The sequence below is a fragment of the Pelobates fuscus genome, chromosome 1, assembly GCF_036172605.1.
Source record: "Pelobates fuscus isolate aPelFus1 chromosome 1, aPelFus1.pri, whole genome shotgun sequence".
NCBI lineage: Eukaryota > Metazoa > Chordata > Amphibia > Anura > Pelobatidae > Pelobates > Pelobates fuscus.
In genome coordinates this window covers 245,737,072-245,753,026 of record NC_086317.1, presented here as the reverse complement: position 1 = coordinate 245,753,026, position 15,955 = coordinate 245,737,072, and the positions used below count along the sequence as shown (strand labels likewise).

The window sequence follows — 15,955 nt, the reverse complement described above, 5'->3', positions numbered from 1 at the left end:
AACTGAAGTGGTCTGGGTGCCTATAGTGGTCCTTTAACCAACTCAAAATTAGCATATATACATTATCAGGGTTATTTTCTAAAGTGAAAATTCAAAGTGAATTCAAAGTAAATTTTACATTTTAGGCCACAGTAGCAAAACTGGGAGCGTAACAGACTTAGAGAATTTTTTCCCAGTTCAATTACATTGACCTTAGATTTTAAATTCATTTTGATTTCACACTTTACTAAATAAAGCATAATGTGACCATGTTAACTTTTGAACACATTTAATAGCAAATACACCTTTAAGTTTCACACACTGCTCTCTGCAAAGTAGGAAAATTGTGCTTTTATTTTAACATTAGGTAGGCAACTACATCAAAGGAAGGTGGTCATATGGATATTAAAGACATAGGATGCTTTTTTAATTTATCAAAAAGGCTCAGTTAAGTTCACTGGGATAGGTTTACTGGTAATAAAAATAAATAAATAAATAACAACTAACAATTAACTAACAAATGTGCTAACTTTGAAGCATAACTCACCGCTATAAGAGTATCTTTTTCTGGTGTGAGTGTAGAAAAGGGAAAATACACAATGTAAGTAGCAAGTTACAGCTGTAAACCTGTATAAAATAAAATAGCTATCAAAAAGTGTGGGGTCTCCTAAATCCCACTATTAACCAGGGAACGCAAGGCAAATGTTTTCACTCCTTCCTCAATTTGTAGCACAATTAATGACCCATATGCCTTGTGACAGAGCTCCCGTACTTTGACCAAGTACCTCCACCAAGTCCGCCTCCTCGCTGCCACAGGGGACTCTGGAGCACTTCAGACACAGTCCCCAAAGCTTGGGAACTTTTCCACCCGACCAGACTGCAGCTCTCTTCTTCCTGGCAAGTATCATCCCCTCTGCCTTTGCCTCTTCAGTTCCTTTCCCATGCAGGTATCCTTACATTACATGCACTGTGATCAGCTACTGCCTTTATAAAGGAACTTGTGGCTCTCGGGCCTAGCTCTTTTTAACTTTTCCTGGGATCCGGTGACAAAGTAGCCAGCCAACAGGTCTGAAGACTTGGTTATTGGGATCCCCAAATAACAAACCAGGACAAATAGTTCCAGATGGAACTAACACACAATTCTTTATTTTGGACATAGTCTAGCCCAGGGGTAGGCAACCTACGGCACTAGTGCCATGCACGGCACTCAAGGTGTCTTTGCACGGCACTCAAGGCTGCTAGAGCCAAACAGGCTCTGGCCTATCAGGAGTCCCAGTGAAACTTCAGATATCTGCTAATCCGAAAAGGTGGTGAAGGACAATCCTCAATTTATGCATTGCATCATGTAGAGGAAGTGATCTCAGATAACTATCTCATATCACTTCCTCCCAGCACTTGTAAATGGGAATCCACACTGTAGTAGAGCATCCCGCAGCTGCTGTTGCAGCTCCTGTCCTTGACCTGTACCTGGCCAGCGTGGTCCCCACTGGAACCCAGGGAAGCCACCCACACTGCTAGATATACACAGAAATGCACAATAACCCTCCCCTCATACAAATAATACGAACAGCCCACACACAAACATACACACAATCCGCATAAACGTAACCCACTAACAATCCACATACATGCACACAACCCCACATGCAGCCTCTCACATGCAATACCCCAAACAACCCCCACACATACACACACTACCAAACACACAATGTGACTTATCCATCCACACACACAATTCCACAAGCAGCCCCCATACACAGCCCACATTCATATGTATCATACACGATACCACAAACTACTTCTGAATATATACAATATAATAGCTCATATACACACAAATACAACGATACAAAGCAACTGCAGTATAAATAGCACAAGCAGAATACGGCAACATACACACCTCAATTTAAAAAAAATAGGACCGGCACGCTACGGGACATCACAATCCTATATCGGCACAGTGCTGCTAAAAGGTTGCCTACCCCTGGTCTAGCCTTTGTTGACTCGTCCTTAAACGTTTGGTGAAAAGCACTTAAAATAATACATATATAGAACACTGGAGAATGAGCAATTACAAACAATCATGAACTATATAATACAAGTAGCATTTTCAAACACAATAAAAAGCAACAATATTTGTATTTAACTATTTATTTGGTTGCCCTAATTTGCATACCAGCACATCCCTATTCAGTCATGCCTTTATCTTCTGGGCATTGGAGTGGAGAGTAAAACAACCAAGCTCCCAAGTCCCCTAGCCCAAAAATGAATGTCCAGTCCACTGATCCAAATAGCTATAGCTAATACAATGCTCCACACCCATCTCCTAAATAATACCACATGATATCCAATCCACTGGGCCTAAAGTGTTAAAATCCACCTCTACTAATTTTGCTGGTTAAGGTCGACAATGCCCCAAAATAGATGCGAGTCCACTTAGGTGCATGATGGCATGGATGGAAACTAGAAATGTATTCATTGTGCTGCTCTCCGCAGTGACACACATGCCCATGAGGTTACACTAGGCACATCAGATCTCAGCCTACATCTAGTAAACCCATAACATTTGTTATGTCAGGTAATGAATTCAACTTTACTGTAATAGTACCAAACCAGTGTAACTGGAGTTAAGTGTTTAAACCTTGATTTTGAATCAATTGTACAGCTGTTTTCTTTCTTGATTGTCCTCTTAATTCAGGACTCACTCCCTTTTTATTAAATGAAGTTGATCAGCTCTACGTATAATGATGTATCACAGTGATGTTTTGATTAGTATATTTTGAATTGCTAATTAAAATATATGAAATAAAAGTCATCATTACAGACTAACCATTCAGTTAGATATAGGCCTCTTTTTCCTCAAAAGCTTAAACACACCATCCGGGCACCAACATGTCAATGAATTAGGCATGGTGCCTGGAGTCCCCCAGCACCTTCGTACCTTTAAATGTTAAACTATCTTTGAACAGTTTAACACTAATGTGGAGTACCTCAGACACCTTTCCTGGTAGCCATTTGATTTTTCAGCTAACAAAGTAAAACTGTATGTACTTTTCTGAAGCATTAGGTGCTATAAATGGCTACTGATATGCACCATCTGACACACTCAACCTGTTACTGCTGCTCGAGCAAATGCCACATTTACAAGCAGCAGACTAGAGAAAGCCGGACTGGCACCTGGACAACTCAACTTCCATTTTATGTTTAAATATTTAATGATTGAATACTGTTTGATATGTGTAGAAGTGTAAGGAAGTGGGCTCTTAGCACCATTCATTGACATGCAGTGGTTGTGGTGCCTGGAATGTTCTTTCAAGCAATGATACCAAAGAGAATATTCCAATGTTGATGTTTTTACTGGTAAATATTATTCTTTAACACTGCGTATTTCCCAGGTGATTTTCCATTCACAGAGCTCAACATATGAGTGCTCACTTTACTCTGTTTTGTGAGATTTTCTCCAGTTTTACTAACGTAACACCAAGGATGGGAGAACATGGTATCATGTAAGCAAAAGCCAGCTGAATTTTGAATGGTTCATAGGCATTACAGGTGGAGCTGCATATCAGAACATTTAATAATTACTCTTTAACAATCTGTACAAACATTACGTACTACAGAGAATTTCATGCTTTATACAAATACTATTTAACAGCACCACTTCTATAAACAAAGACGATTTTACAAAATCCACAAAGGATTAGTGTCACGGTTTGTCCTCATCTCTGCAGACTGCCAGGCAAGGCTGCCCCTTTAGGAGGTGTTCTGTGTTCCAGTCAGATTCACTACCCTGTGAACCACTGCAGTTTGACATCTGTCCCTCTCTTTTGCAATGTAGCCTGCATCTCTGAGGGGGTGGACTCCTGCTGACCCACCTGCAGCTATTTCCTCATCTGCGGCTCGTTTACTGGCCTATAAGCACTGCCTCTCATCAGCTTCAGGGTCCGTTTGTTGTTACCGATTCTGGAAAGGTTTACCTACGCCTGAATTTTGATTTTGTATATCTATTTATGGACTGTTGTTTATGCATGTTAGCTGCCGGCCCTGATCTTTGGATTTTTCTTGTACTCTGAATTTGGATTTCCCCTTGTCTAAACTGTGCTTCTGGGTCTGCCCCCCTGCACAGCCCCCATTAACACATTCACACTACAGGTGATTTATCTAACTAGTCACTGTGGGGTGTGATATTCTGCAAGGGTAAGCACTCTGGACTTTAACCGCAGGTAAACCTTCACAATTAGCTCCCATCATATCCAATTTTAGTCATTTAGAAAATGGTATACTTTTACATTTCAACAATTCTAAACTTTTGTTTATATGATTGCAGATGGGTTGCGTGCTGCTTGGACGCTTGTAGACACACATTTTACTTCAAGTACAAATATTTAACTTTGATACAAACTTCAAACAACTTTAAACGCTGGCGCCTATTCAATATTCTGTAAAGCTTCCTTGCTTTGGGAGATTAACAACATTAAGATAAATTGACAACATTACCATACACGTGTACACTTGATTGGTCTCCAGAACACTTAGAACATCATTGTGTATAAAGCTACAATACCCAGCAGGACATTGATTCATTTATATTCTTTACTCAATACCGTATGGATCAGTTGGAGCTGAGGCTTGATGTATATTTACTGAAGCAGTTCCATCATTTCCAACCTGCTGCATTATTCTTGTCAATAATGGGGAATAGAGTGTCCACAGTGACTGCCCTTGACCCCCATGACTGATGTTTGGGCCACAATAACTGTTTCTTGTTTTTATAGTGGTGACTCTTTTTTTTGGGCCTCTCTTGTCTCTGCTCTCCCATTTAAAGCAGCACTGTCACACCTAACTTACTTTTTTCATATTGTTATACTCCTATTCTTCTTCTCTTCCTCTCTCAGAATCTGCTCCTCTTTTCTTTATTTCTGATCTAGTTTACTCTAATACATAAGACAAGGTAGGGACTACTTTATCCTATGTTTTTCCTGTGCCTAAGTCAGCTCCATTTCCTGTGCCAAGGAGGAGGGTCAGTACTTTCTTTGGCACAGAAAATGCTTAAGCTTAAGACTTAAAGGACAGCTATAGGCACCCAGACCACTTCAGCTTAATGAAGTGGTCTGGGTGCCATGTCCAGCTAGGTATAACCCTTTTTTTTTGGCTACATTGAATTTTGTAGCCCCTTTAGTGTTTCATATCCCCTCTTTTGAATGTCTTACAGCTTTTGCACTTTTGTGTATTTTATTCCCCCTTTACACACGAAACCCCCCTTGTGTGTGTGTTCTTCCTTCCCCCCACCCCTTTGTATGTCTCTTACTTCCCCTGTAGCCCCTTTGTGTGTCTGTTACCCCAGATCCTCTCTGTGTCTCTTTCTTACCCCAGTCCCCTTCTGTGTCTCTTTGTCTCCCCAGACCCTTTCTATGTCTCCTCTCAGTCCGTTTTGCATGTCCCTCCCCTCCAGGTCCCTTTGTGTGTCTTTCTTCCCAAGCCATGTAGACATAGATATGCAGGCAAAAATACATACGTTCACAAATACACAAACATACAGACAAACAACCATAAAAGCATACAATCAAAAGGAGATAATCATTTAGAGACATACAGACACACAGAGACATACAGACACACAGAGACATACAGTCACACAGAGACATACATACATTCAAAGACATACATGCATAAAGAGACATACATAAATACATACAGATGTACAGGCATACACAGACATACATTCTTACACAGATACACATACATACAGGCATACAGAGACATACAGGCATACAGAAACATGCATACAGGGACATACAGGTATACAGAAACACATACATACAGAGACATAGAGGCATACATACAAAGACATACAGGCATACAGAGACATACATACATAAATACATACATACAGAGACATACGTACATACATACAGAAAAATGCATGCATGCAGAGACATTCATACATGCAGAAACATACATACAGAGACATACAGAGACATACATGCATGCAGAGACATACAAACAGAGACATACATGCATACAGAGACATACAGAAACATACAGAGACATACATACATACATACAGATACCTGCATCCACACACCAATTAATTTACTTCACTATATTTACTTCAAATTAATTTACTTCACTATGGTTTATTTTAAAACTGAGGACTGTATAAAGTAACCACCTCACAAGTTTGGTAAAGGCTTACTTCCTGAAATATCATTGTTACTGATGTATCAGTGTGACATACCCCATTATCCCTGTAAATACTGCACTACAACCAGGGCCGGCGCTTCCTATAAGGCGAACTAGGCAGCCGCCTAGGGCGCCATATAGGAGGGGGCGCCCTGCACCCCCATCGCCAGTCCTTTAAATTCTACAGCCGCCTGAGCGCTCTATAAAGAGCGCTCAGACGGCTGCCGCACTGCCTCACCTCCCCTTCCCTGTAGCGTGGCCGAGCTCCTCTCCAGTCTGCGGTCCCGGCCGGCCTGACAGGAAGTGCACTTCCTGTCAGTCCGGCCGGGTCGCGGACCGGAGAGGAGCTTGGCCGCGCTACAGGGGAGGTGAGGAGAAGATTGGGGGGGGAGAATATTACAGGGAGGGAGGGGGGAGAATATTGCGGGGGGGGGGAGATTGCAGGGAGGGGGGAAGATTACAGGGAGGGGGAGGGAGGGGAAGATTACAGGGAGGGAGGGGGGAGAATATTGCAGGGAGGGAGGGATTACAGGGAGGGGGGGAGAATATTGCAGGGAGGGAGGGGGGAGAATATTGCAGGGAGGGGGGGATATTGCAGGTAGGGAGGGGGGAGAATATTGCAGGGAGGGAGGGAGGGGGCAAGATTACAGGGAGGGAGGGGGGAGAATATTGCAGGGAGGGAGGGGGAGAATATTGAAGGGAGGGGGGTGATTACGGGGGGGGAGAATATTGCAGGGAGGGAGGGGGGAAGAATATTACAGGGAGGGAGGGGGGAAGAATATTGCAGGGAGGGAGGGGGGGAAGATTACAGGGAGGGAGGGGGGAGAATATTGCAGGGAGGGAGGGGGAGAGAATATTGCAGGGAGGGAGGGGGGAAGATTACAGGGAGGTAGGGGGGGAGAATATTGCAGGGAGGGAGGGGGGAAGAATATTACAGGGAGGGAGGGGGGAAGAATATTACAGGGAGGGAGGGGGGAAGATTACAGGGAGGGAGGGGGGAGAATATTGCAGGGAGGGAGGGGGGAGAATATTGTAAGGGGGGAGGGGGGATAATATTGCAGGGAGGGAGGGGGGAAGATTACAGGGAGGTGGGGGGGAGAATATTGCAGGGGGGGAGATTACAGGGAGGGAGAGGGGGAAGATTACAGGGAGGGAGAGGGGGGAAGATTACAGGGAGGGAGGGGGGAGTGAAGAAAATTACAGGGAGGGAGGGGGGAGAAGATTACAGGGAGGGAGGGGGAGGGGGAAGTGAAGAAAATTACAGGGAGGGAGGGGGAGTGGAGAAGATTGGAGGGAGAAGAAGAGAAGATTACAGGGAATGAGGGGGGAGTGGAGAAGATTGGGGGGAGAAGAGGAGAAGATTACAGGGGGGGAGAAGAGGAGAAGATTACAGGGGGGGGGAAGAGGAGAAGATTACAGGGGGGGAGAAGAGGAGAAGATTACAGGGGGGAGAAGAAGAGAAGATTACAGGGGGGGAGAATAAGAGAAGATTACTGGGAGGGGGGAGAAGAGAAGATTAGGGGGGAGGAGAAGAGATTACAGGGAGGGAAGGGGGGAGAAGAAGAGGAGAACACTGGGAGGGGGGGAGAAGTGGAGAACATCGGGAGGGGGGAATAAGAGTAGAACACGGGGGAGAAGAAGAGGAGAACACGGGGGGAGATGAGAACACAGGGAGGGGGGTTGAGGAGAATGTGGGGGAGGGAGAGACCACTAAAGGAGGGAGGGGGTGGTGGAGAGACCACTAGGGGAGGAGGGTAAGGAGAGACCGCTAAGGGAGGGGGGGTGGAGGATATACCACTAGGGGAAGGTGGGGGGAGAGGAGAGACCACTAATGGAAAGGGGGGGCAGAGGAGAGCAGAGACCACTAAAGGGGAGACGAGAGATCACTAATGGAAAGTCGGGGAGAAAAGGAGACCACTAAGGGAGGTGGGGGGGAGAGGAGAGACCACTAAGGGGCAGGGGGGATCTCTAAGGGATGGAAGGGAGAGCTCTACAGGACAGGGGGCAGGACAGGGAGCTCTTTCACACTACGCACACACACACACACACACACAATGCATCCCTTTACACACACACACACACACACACACAATGCAACCCTTACACATAAAGACAATGCATCCTTTGCACATATACACAGAAATACACAATGCATCCCTTACACAGACATGCAAACACACACTGCTTCTCTTACACAGACACAGAAACACAATGCATCTCTTACACACACTCAACGAACCCCTTAAAGACACACACACTGCATCCCTTACATACACAGAAACACACTTTGCATCCCTTATGCATACAAACACAGATTCACACAATGCATCCCTTATACACAAACACACACTGCTTTCTATCCCTTACACAAAAACACACTGCTTCCACTACACACAAACACACTGCATCACCTACACAAACTGGTATCCCTATACACTACATTCCATAAGCACACACATTAGATTCTCTACAGTAACACATAACACATCCCCTACACACTCCACTCCCTGTGAGCGAACTCATGGGTGGAACATGTAGGTGGACTTATGGGTGGGCATTATGGGCATACTCACCGTCAGGCCCTGGGGCCCAGACCTTGAGCTGTGTAAGGGGCCCCAAAAAATGGAGCTGCTTCCCGTTCTCCCAGAACATTGAATTTTGTGACCACAGTTACAAACAGCCTCCAGAGATCCTGTTCTACATCAGACCAGTGGAGCCAGACTGCAGCCAAAGCCCATCACCATCCTTATCTGATTGTAAGTAGGCAATCTAGTATATTATTAGTGATACTAATCTCTAATTTACCTCACATTAAAGGGACACTATAGTCCCCAGAACCACTGCAGCTTAATAAAGTGGTTCTGGTGTCTATAGTTTGTCCCTGCAGGCTTTTTAATGTAAACACACACTGTGTGCAGCACTGGCGTTAGTTCATATGGCAGATCATATGGATGGGGCATTGCGATGTCACTGGGGGGGGGAGGTGGTAGGTGGGAGAGTGGGGGGGGGGGGGCGGCAAATCTTTATTTTGCCTATGGCGGCAAAAATCCTTGCACCGGCCTTGACTACAACAGCAGACATGATCACAATCTATATTACATGCTCTCCCCCTGAAAGAAGAATGCATACAGTACGTCCTGTGCAATAAAGATATTACGATAACCCGTACATGATGGAGAAATAAAGTTAATTTCAGAGCTGAGCTTTAAGCTGTTTCAGGCACATTTGTTTAATTTTTATAATTTTTTTATATAGAAAATGTTAACCGTCTGATCACAAGTTAATATAACAGGGTGATCACACTGGTGTTATGGAGTGTTAAAGCTTAGTTACAGCCCGGGGGTCAATATCCACAGATACACTCTATGCACCTACTGGAATCTGATATTGGCTCAGCTTTAACCCTGCAGCAGTAGCTGTCTGGCACATGTTAAATGGAGTGTGAGCTATAGACAAACTCCATGAATCAAGAACATTTCAGGTGAATATTTATGTATTTTAATGGTGTAAAAAGCTGAATTCAAAATCTATGTTGAAGTACGGTATATACCTAGGCTCACCTTATCAAACTGCTAAAGTGTAATCCCTACAGCAAGGAGAGAGGACATTGCATGGATATAAAAATCCATATTGTGCTGTGGAAGATGTTGGCACTTTATAAATGCCAGTAATACACAAATAAAATAAATAAAAATACAAATTGGTTTTACCTGTTCCAGGCAAGATTCTCCCATTGCTACATACAAAGCACCCAAATAAACAAAGCACAGATGTCCAGAGAAACCACATGTTGCTGGTTGGTGACCTCGATGACCCTAGGTGTTCTGTGGAGGAGATAGAGAATGTGCAGTTAGACATTAGCCAGGTGCAATAGACTTCTTCAAACGGTATACCTAAGAGACTGGATCTACCAGATCACAGCAATGGAAATTAAACTGTCATTGAATTAAGTAGTCTGGTCTTGTCATGTCATTCTACATAAGCCTCCGTCACAGACCGGGCAAATGAGCCGCAGTCACAGTCTGCAGTAGCCATATTATTCAAATCAGACTGGAATACGATAAGGTAGTACTGTATGTGGTATGAACATGTAATACGAGGATCTAACATAAAGACTATTCCAGCGACCATCAGACTTTATTTACTAAAGTTAGAATTGTTGGGAATTCAAAGTGAATTTCAATTTTAAGGAAAAAGTTACTGAAATGGAAAAGATCTTCCAGTTTGGCTATCCTAGCCTTAAAGTTAAAATTCACGTTGAATTACCAACAATTCTCACTTTAGTAAATCAGCCTGCATGTAAAGTAACAGGGACATGTGGTGTACATACTGTTGGATGATTCTGCCAGCCCTGTACATTGGATCTGCTTTACAGCTCCAGACAGTTTGACCTGCATAGTTCATTCACTCTTCGCATTGTACATTGCTGTGCAATATGTTGGTGCTTCTCCAACAAAATTAAATGGCCTTTGCATTTTGTAATTACCAAGATACTAACCGTTAGACGTTTTTCCTGCCACAGATTGAGAAACTGATTTGTACGTTACACGGAATAACACAGGATTGTGCAATACAAGAACGGTAAGCGCATTTATCGACTAAAGAATGAGTGGTAGTGATTTGTGATGAATTAAGAACCATTAACCCATTGTACAGCGCTATAGAATTTGCTGGCACTATATAAATCATAAAATAATAAAAATAACAATAATAATTATGAAATCCACATGAGATTTTTTTAAGATTCTGCAGTTTTGCCCTAGAGTGTGGCAAGTTACAACTCACTGAAAAGTGAGATTAGCATGTTTGAAACATAGCAATTATGATTTTATATTACAGGGTTACACAAACAGGGTTCTCCTTTCCTGAATCTCTAAAGCTGGGATGTCAAACTTTAGTGCTCCATATTGTAATATTTATATGTGCTTACAACTCCCAGAATTATTTGAACGCAATAGCTTGTAAGAGAATCATGGGAGAGGTAGTTCTACAACATCTGGGGGCCAGAGTTTTAGATGCCTGGCCTAAGTCATCAGGTACACTCCCCTTGTGACTGGACTCTAAGGAAATCCCTAGAGAGAGTGCTTTTCACTAGCTCCAGAAATGTTTTGACTGAACTGCAATTTTGGAATTTGTTAAAAAAAAAAAAAAATTGTCTCTTCGTAAATGAATACAAACAATATTGGTCCTCCCAGGATTGACCTTCAGCTTGCTATTCTGAAATTATGGAATACCCTTTAAAGGGAAGGAATAAGTACTATGTTTTATATCTCAGTAACTCATGCTCATTTTAGTGAGTGGCCCAATTTTACGTTACGTTTTAGTAACTATAAAATAATAATATAATATACAGCTTGCTGAAATGGGATTACGATATATAGGATTGCACTTTGCAGAACTGAAAGAGCTCAGAGAAATACTGCTTTACTAAAACAGTGTTTAGAGGTCTGTGGCAGAGTCTTCCTAGAGCTATGATGCAATTAGAGACCAATACTATTAAAGGGACACTCCACTGTCCAAATACAAAATAATAAATATCACTGTTTAGTACATATAACCCGAATGGAAACACATATGCATTTAATTATGCTTTTTTTAATTGGGGGTATATCTAAATACAGCTTGCTAACGCATTTGCAAGTCCTTCCTTTCTTCCCCAGCCCAAACTTTCTGTGGCTGTCCAATCACAGGACTCCCAATTTTGTAAAATGAAAAAAAAGGACACATTCTTCACACCTAAAGCATTTCAGTAAATTATGGGTCCGGAGTGTCCCTTTAAGGATTTGTAACATGTAACTTCTTTATAAAAGAAGACAAATACTATATACTATAAACTGATAGGGTTATTCATTAAAGTGAAATTCAAATGAAATTTAAGAATTTTAATTCAAAATGAATTTCAAATTTTAGGCCAAAATAGTGTAACTGAAAAACATAACTGAAATGTCCTTTCTGTTCTGGCTATAGTTTACCTGTAGCTTGAAATTTTATTTGCAGTCAAATGACACTTTAGTGAAGAACCCTGTATAAGACGATTTTGATGTTTCCTATTTTCAGTAAACGCTGTCCTAGCTGGGTTTGATCTACAGCAGCACTTACTGAATCAGAGCAATTCTGTTTCACGTTCAAGCACTTAAATTCTTAGGTACATTTATTGCACAGAAATAAAGCAAAACTTTTTATGCTATAGCAGGAGTCTGAGTAAGCTGTCCATAGAGGTCAATCGGGCTGGCTTGTATGTCATTAGGTGTCTTGATTCTATCAGTCATATTAGGGGTAGGCAGGTATACACATGTTGAGCTCCCCAGCTGCACATCTTTACCTAAATATATACCCTAGCCTAGGGCTTATGACCCCTCTGTGTATAACCTAGATAAACCAGAGGTTTACACGTTTTAAAAGCATTTCAGCAGCACTACCATAATAGTGTCACATCCAGACTGGTAGTCGTAGATACTTTTAACTAACAAACATATCTATTATTGTGCAAGTTTACTATCAGCTCTGCTTTTCTCTGCTATATGAAGTGTAACGGCCTATAACGTTTTCCTAAAATTCCTCTTTAACGAGTATGTGGGGGAGTTAAAAAAGATGAGATAATTATTTTTTGTTTCACAGGTCTACTGCAGCAAACTGCAGCTACATATGTACACACAGTTAAGATGTGTGCCAAAAATCTGTCTAAATAAAAATATCTCCCAAAAAATAAAAATAAAAATCTTAGTTGCTTAAAATACAGATGGGAAATTTAGTACACACTGGTGCAAAGGACATGCTGCAGTTAGTATTCTCCTATTTCATAGACTTTTCATTTTATGCTTCGTTCCTGATACACATGGTTACCCGTGGTCATTTTATTTTGTGCATGTGACCTAGACACAAATCTGCATCACATCAAATAATACAATGTGCTCATTTGCGGACCACTAAGTTTCAAACATAAATAATTCCATTTGTTTTGTGCAACTATCTGTTAGCAATCATTTGATAATTATACTGTTGGGTTTTTATTTAAGGTTGTTTCTGCCAAACTATTCTTTGTTTAAAGAAGGATAATTTTGTTTAATTTTATGCACGTTCATTTTAGTTGCTATTGAGTCTGAACAAAAAAAATAATTAAAGAATAATGCAGAGTTTAAAACGTACCGATTTTCCCAAAGTTTCCCAATGCCATGGGTACACAATGGGCTAAAGGTATATTTGTCTGTTCCCCCTCCCCGTTGTATATACAGTGTTCCAGCAAACTGCTGGAATGTTCAGGTTTCCTAAATTTCATTGAGTTGGCAGCTGCAAGTCTAATTCTTTTAACAGAGGCTGTTTCCTTAGGATGATGGCCAAAATGAGCACACCAGAGGGCTAGTTTAGAAGGCAGGCGGTTTCTTAAGATGATTCATTTCTGAATGTGAATCAATATTTTTCTGATTCTATAGTAAAATATTTTAATGTATCGTAACAAAGTTAACGCATGGAACAAAGGTACATTCACAGTCTGGGTGGATCCGTTTGGTTCTGGTACCGATTGTCCCTAAGGAAACATATAGCACTGCATGATGTTGTTCCCCAGTTAACATATAAACCAGGACAGAGTAGGCATTATTGTGATTTATTCAATAATTGAATGCACATGGTATGCTGTTTAAATGTACATGCATATAAAAGTAAGGATAGTCGGTGTACAGCATTATGAAAAGGCATCCCAATATAAAAAAATGTCCAGATTTGACAAGGACTTCTTTCTTACACACAGGTTAATGGCACAGTCAGGAATAGATAACAAATAGCTAGGTAGCTTTTACCCCAATGCTCGCTTGTCTCTTTTAGTGATAGGATAGAAGTTGAAGACAAACTTGCTACATAAAGATGCTACTTTGCAATCACTCACCTTTCTGCAGAGCTGAATCTCCTCAGAGACACTGTATTGAATCCATGATAATAGGGGGAAAAAAAACTTAAAGCACAGTGATTTTCCCCTCAATGAGCTGAAAGCAAACTCAGAGACTCAGTCTTCCCTACCCTCCTGTCTCCTCCTCCTTTCTCAAACTTATTTTTCCTCCCCTCTTTTCCATACTCTTAGCCTTCCCCTCTCATCTTACTATCTCTTCTCCTCTGACTTTTATTGACCTCTCTCTTTTGCCAGTCAGTTTCCCAGTCATCAGTTCGCCCCTTCTAATCTAACTCATTATGAGTGCTTTCTGTCTCTCTGGAGAACATATAAATACATTTCTCCCAGTTTTCTATTTCACTGTTTATGACTGGAAAATGAAATACATTCAGAAGTAGATGTTCTCAACCAATGTAAGTGCAATATAATGGGTCAAACGTATACTAATTTAAAATAAAGATAAATAGTAATTACATTGGAAATATATATTTTAAAATATTCTCTAATTTTTAAGTACCGGTATATCAAGGATTTTAATGCCCAACTTAAAGGGTTACTCAAATCAATTTTTTTTTTTTTTAATAAAACATTGTTTTTGGTCATAATAATCCTTACTATACTGGTCCCCCACCGCAGAGAAAAAAAAAGAATAAAACAAAAGCTTACCTTTGTTTCAGCACTGAGGCTAGGTTTTCTGGGCAGCTTGATCCTCTTCCTGTGATCTTTCTCCCCCCACTTTGGGGGGTATGGGCAGCATCTCAGCATCAGAAACATAGAATGTGACGGCAGATAAGAACCATTCGGCCCATCTAGTCTGCCCAATTTTCTAAATACTTTCATTAGTCTCTGGCCTTATCTTATAGTTAGGATAGCTTTATGCCTATCCCAAGCATGCTTAAACTCCTTTACTGTGTTAACCTCTACCACTTCAGCTGGAAGGCTATTCCATGCATCCACTACCCTTTCAGTAATGTAGCCCATGGATCAGCGCAGCTAAGAGGAATAGGCCTTGACAGAGCCAGGAGGTAGGCGTAGCAGCCACAGGAAGTTAGTGACAGCTAGCATGCTGGGTAGGGCGGAGCCTTGAGGGGAGTATTTACACCAGCCATTATATGAAGTGGCCATTTTAACTGAACCTAACCTTACCTGTCAGTTGTCCCTCCCACCCTCCCTGTATTTGGTTAGGTTAGTTGATTTCCCGTTTTTTCACAGCGGCGGGGAATGGCCTGGTTAAATCGGAGGGTAGATGGAGGAGAAAGTGGGCATCCTGAGGTTTAGTGTGGATTGGGCAGTGTTGCACGTGGTTGGTAGGTTCGAGCCCGTCGGTGGCTCCGAACCTGGGGGTGTGGTGGTGTCTTGGTACACCCTACACTGGAACTGGTGGGTAGCGGTGTCTTGGTACACCCCTACAATTGATATGGTGGGTAGCGGTGTCTTGGTACACCCCTACAATCAATGTGGTGGGTAGCGGTGTCTCGGTACACCCCTACAATTTAACCTGGTGGAAATGTGGTCATATTGGGCGTCCAGTTTCTGTATAAACATGTTATTTAGATTGTTATCTTTTGTTATTATTGTGGGGTCATTCCTAGGGGTATGTTATGTATATTGGGGGATGTTGACTTTAATAAGATTTGTTGGCTATGACCCCATTTGTTATTCCTTAATTATTTTATTAATAATTTAATAAAGCTGTGGACTAATTATTTCCAACAGTATAACCTGTGTCCGTGTTTTAATGGGGGTTTGGGTAAGGTTAGCGCATATGCCGGCAAATCCGACTGTGCGTCTGTCAAGTAATACTTCCTGATATTATTTTTAAACCTTTGTCTCTCTAATTTAAGACTATGTCCTCAGTTCGGAGTTGTTATCCCAGATTTCATACTGCTGCGTCACTTTCACCTAAATTCC

At 41.8% G+C, this 15,955-nt stretch overlaps 1 protein-coding gene across 9 annotated transcripts in view; it reads right to left on the bottom strand.

Moving 5' to 3' along the window:
- The window catches only part of COL16A1 (collagen type XVI alpha 1 chain), a 178,651-nt gene extending 164,469 nt beyond the window's left edge, over positions 1 to 14,182 (bottom strand). For all 9 annotated transcript variants that reach the window (XM_063456263.1, XM_063456273.1, XM_063456317.1 and 6 more), the window contains exons 1-2: positions 14,045 to 14,182; positions 9,873 to 9,986 (exon numbers count right to left, since the gene is read on the bottom strand). In XM_063456263.1, coding sequence (XP_063312333.1) covers positions 9,873 to 9,951 — 79 coding nt within the window. In that variant the 5' untranslated portion in view covers positions 9,952 to 9,986; positions 14,045 to 14,182. The remainder of the gene's footprint in view (positions 1 to 9,872; positions 9,987 to 14,044) is intronic.
- Positions 14,183 to 15,955: the final 1,773 nt, after the last annotated feature.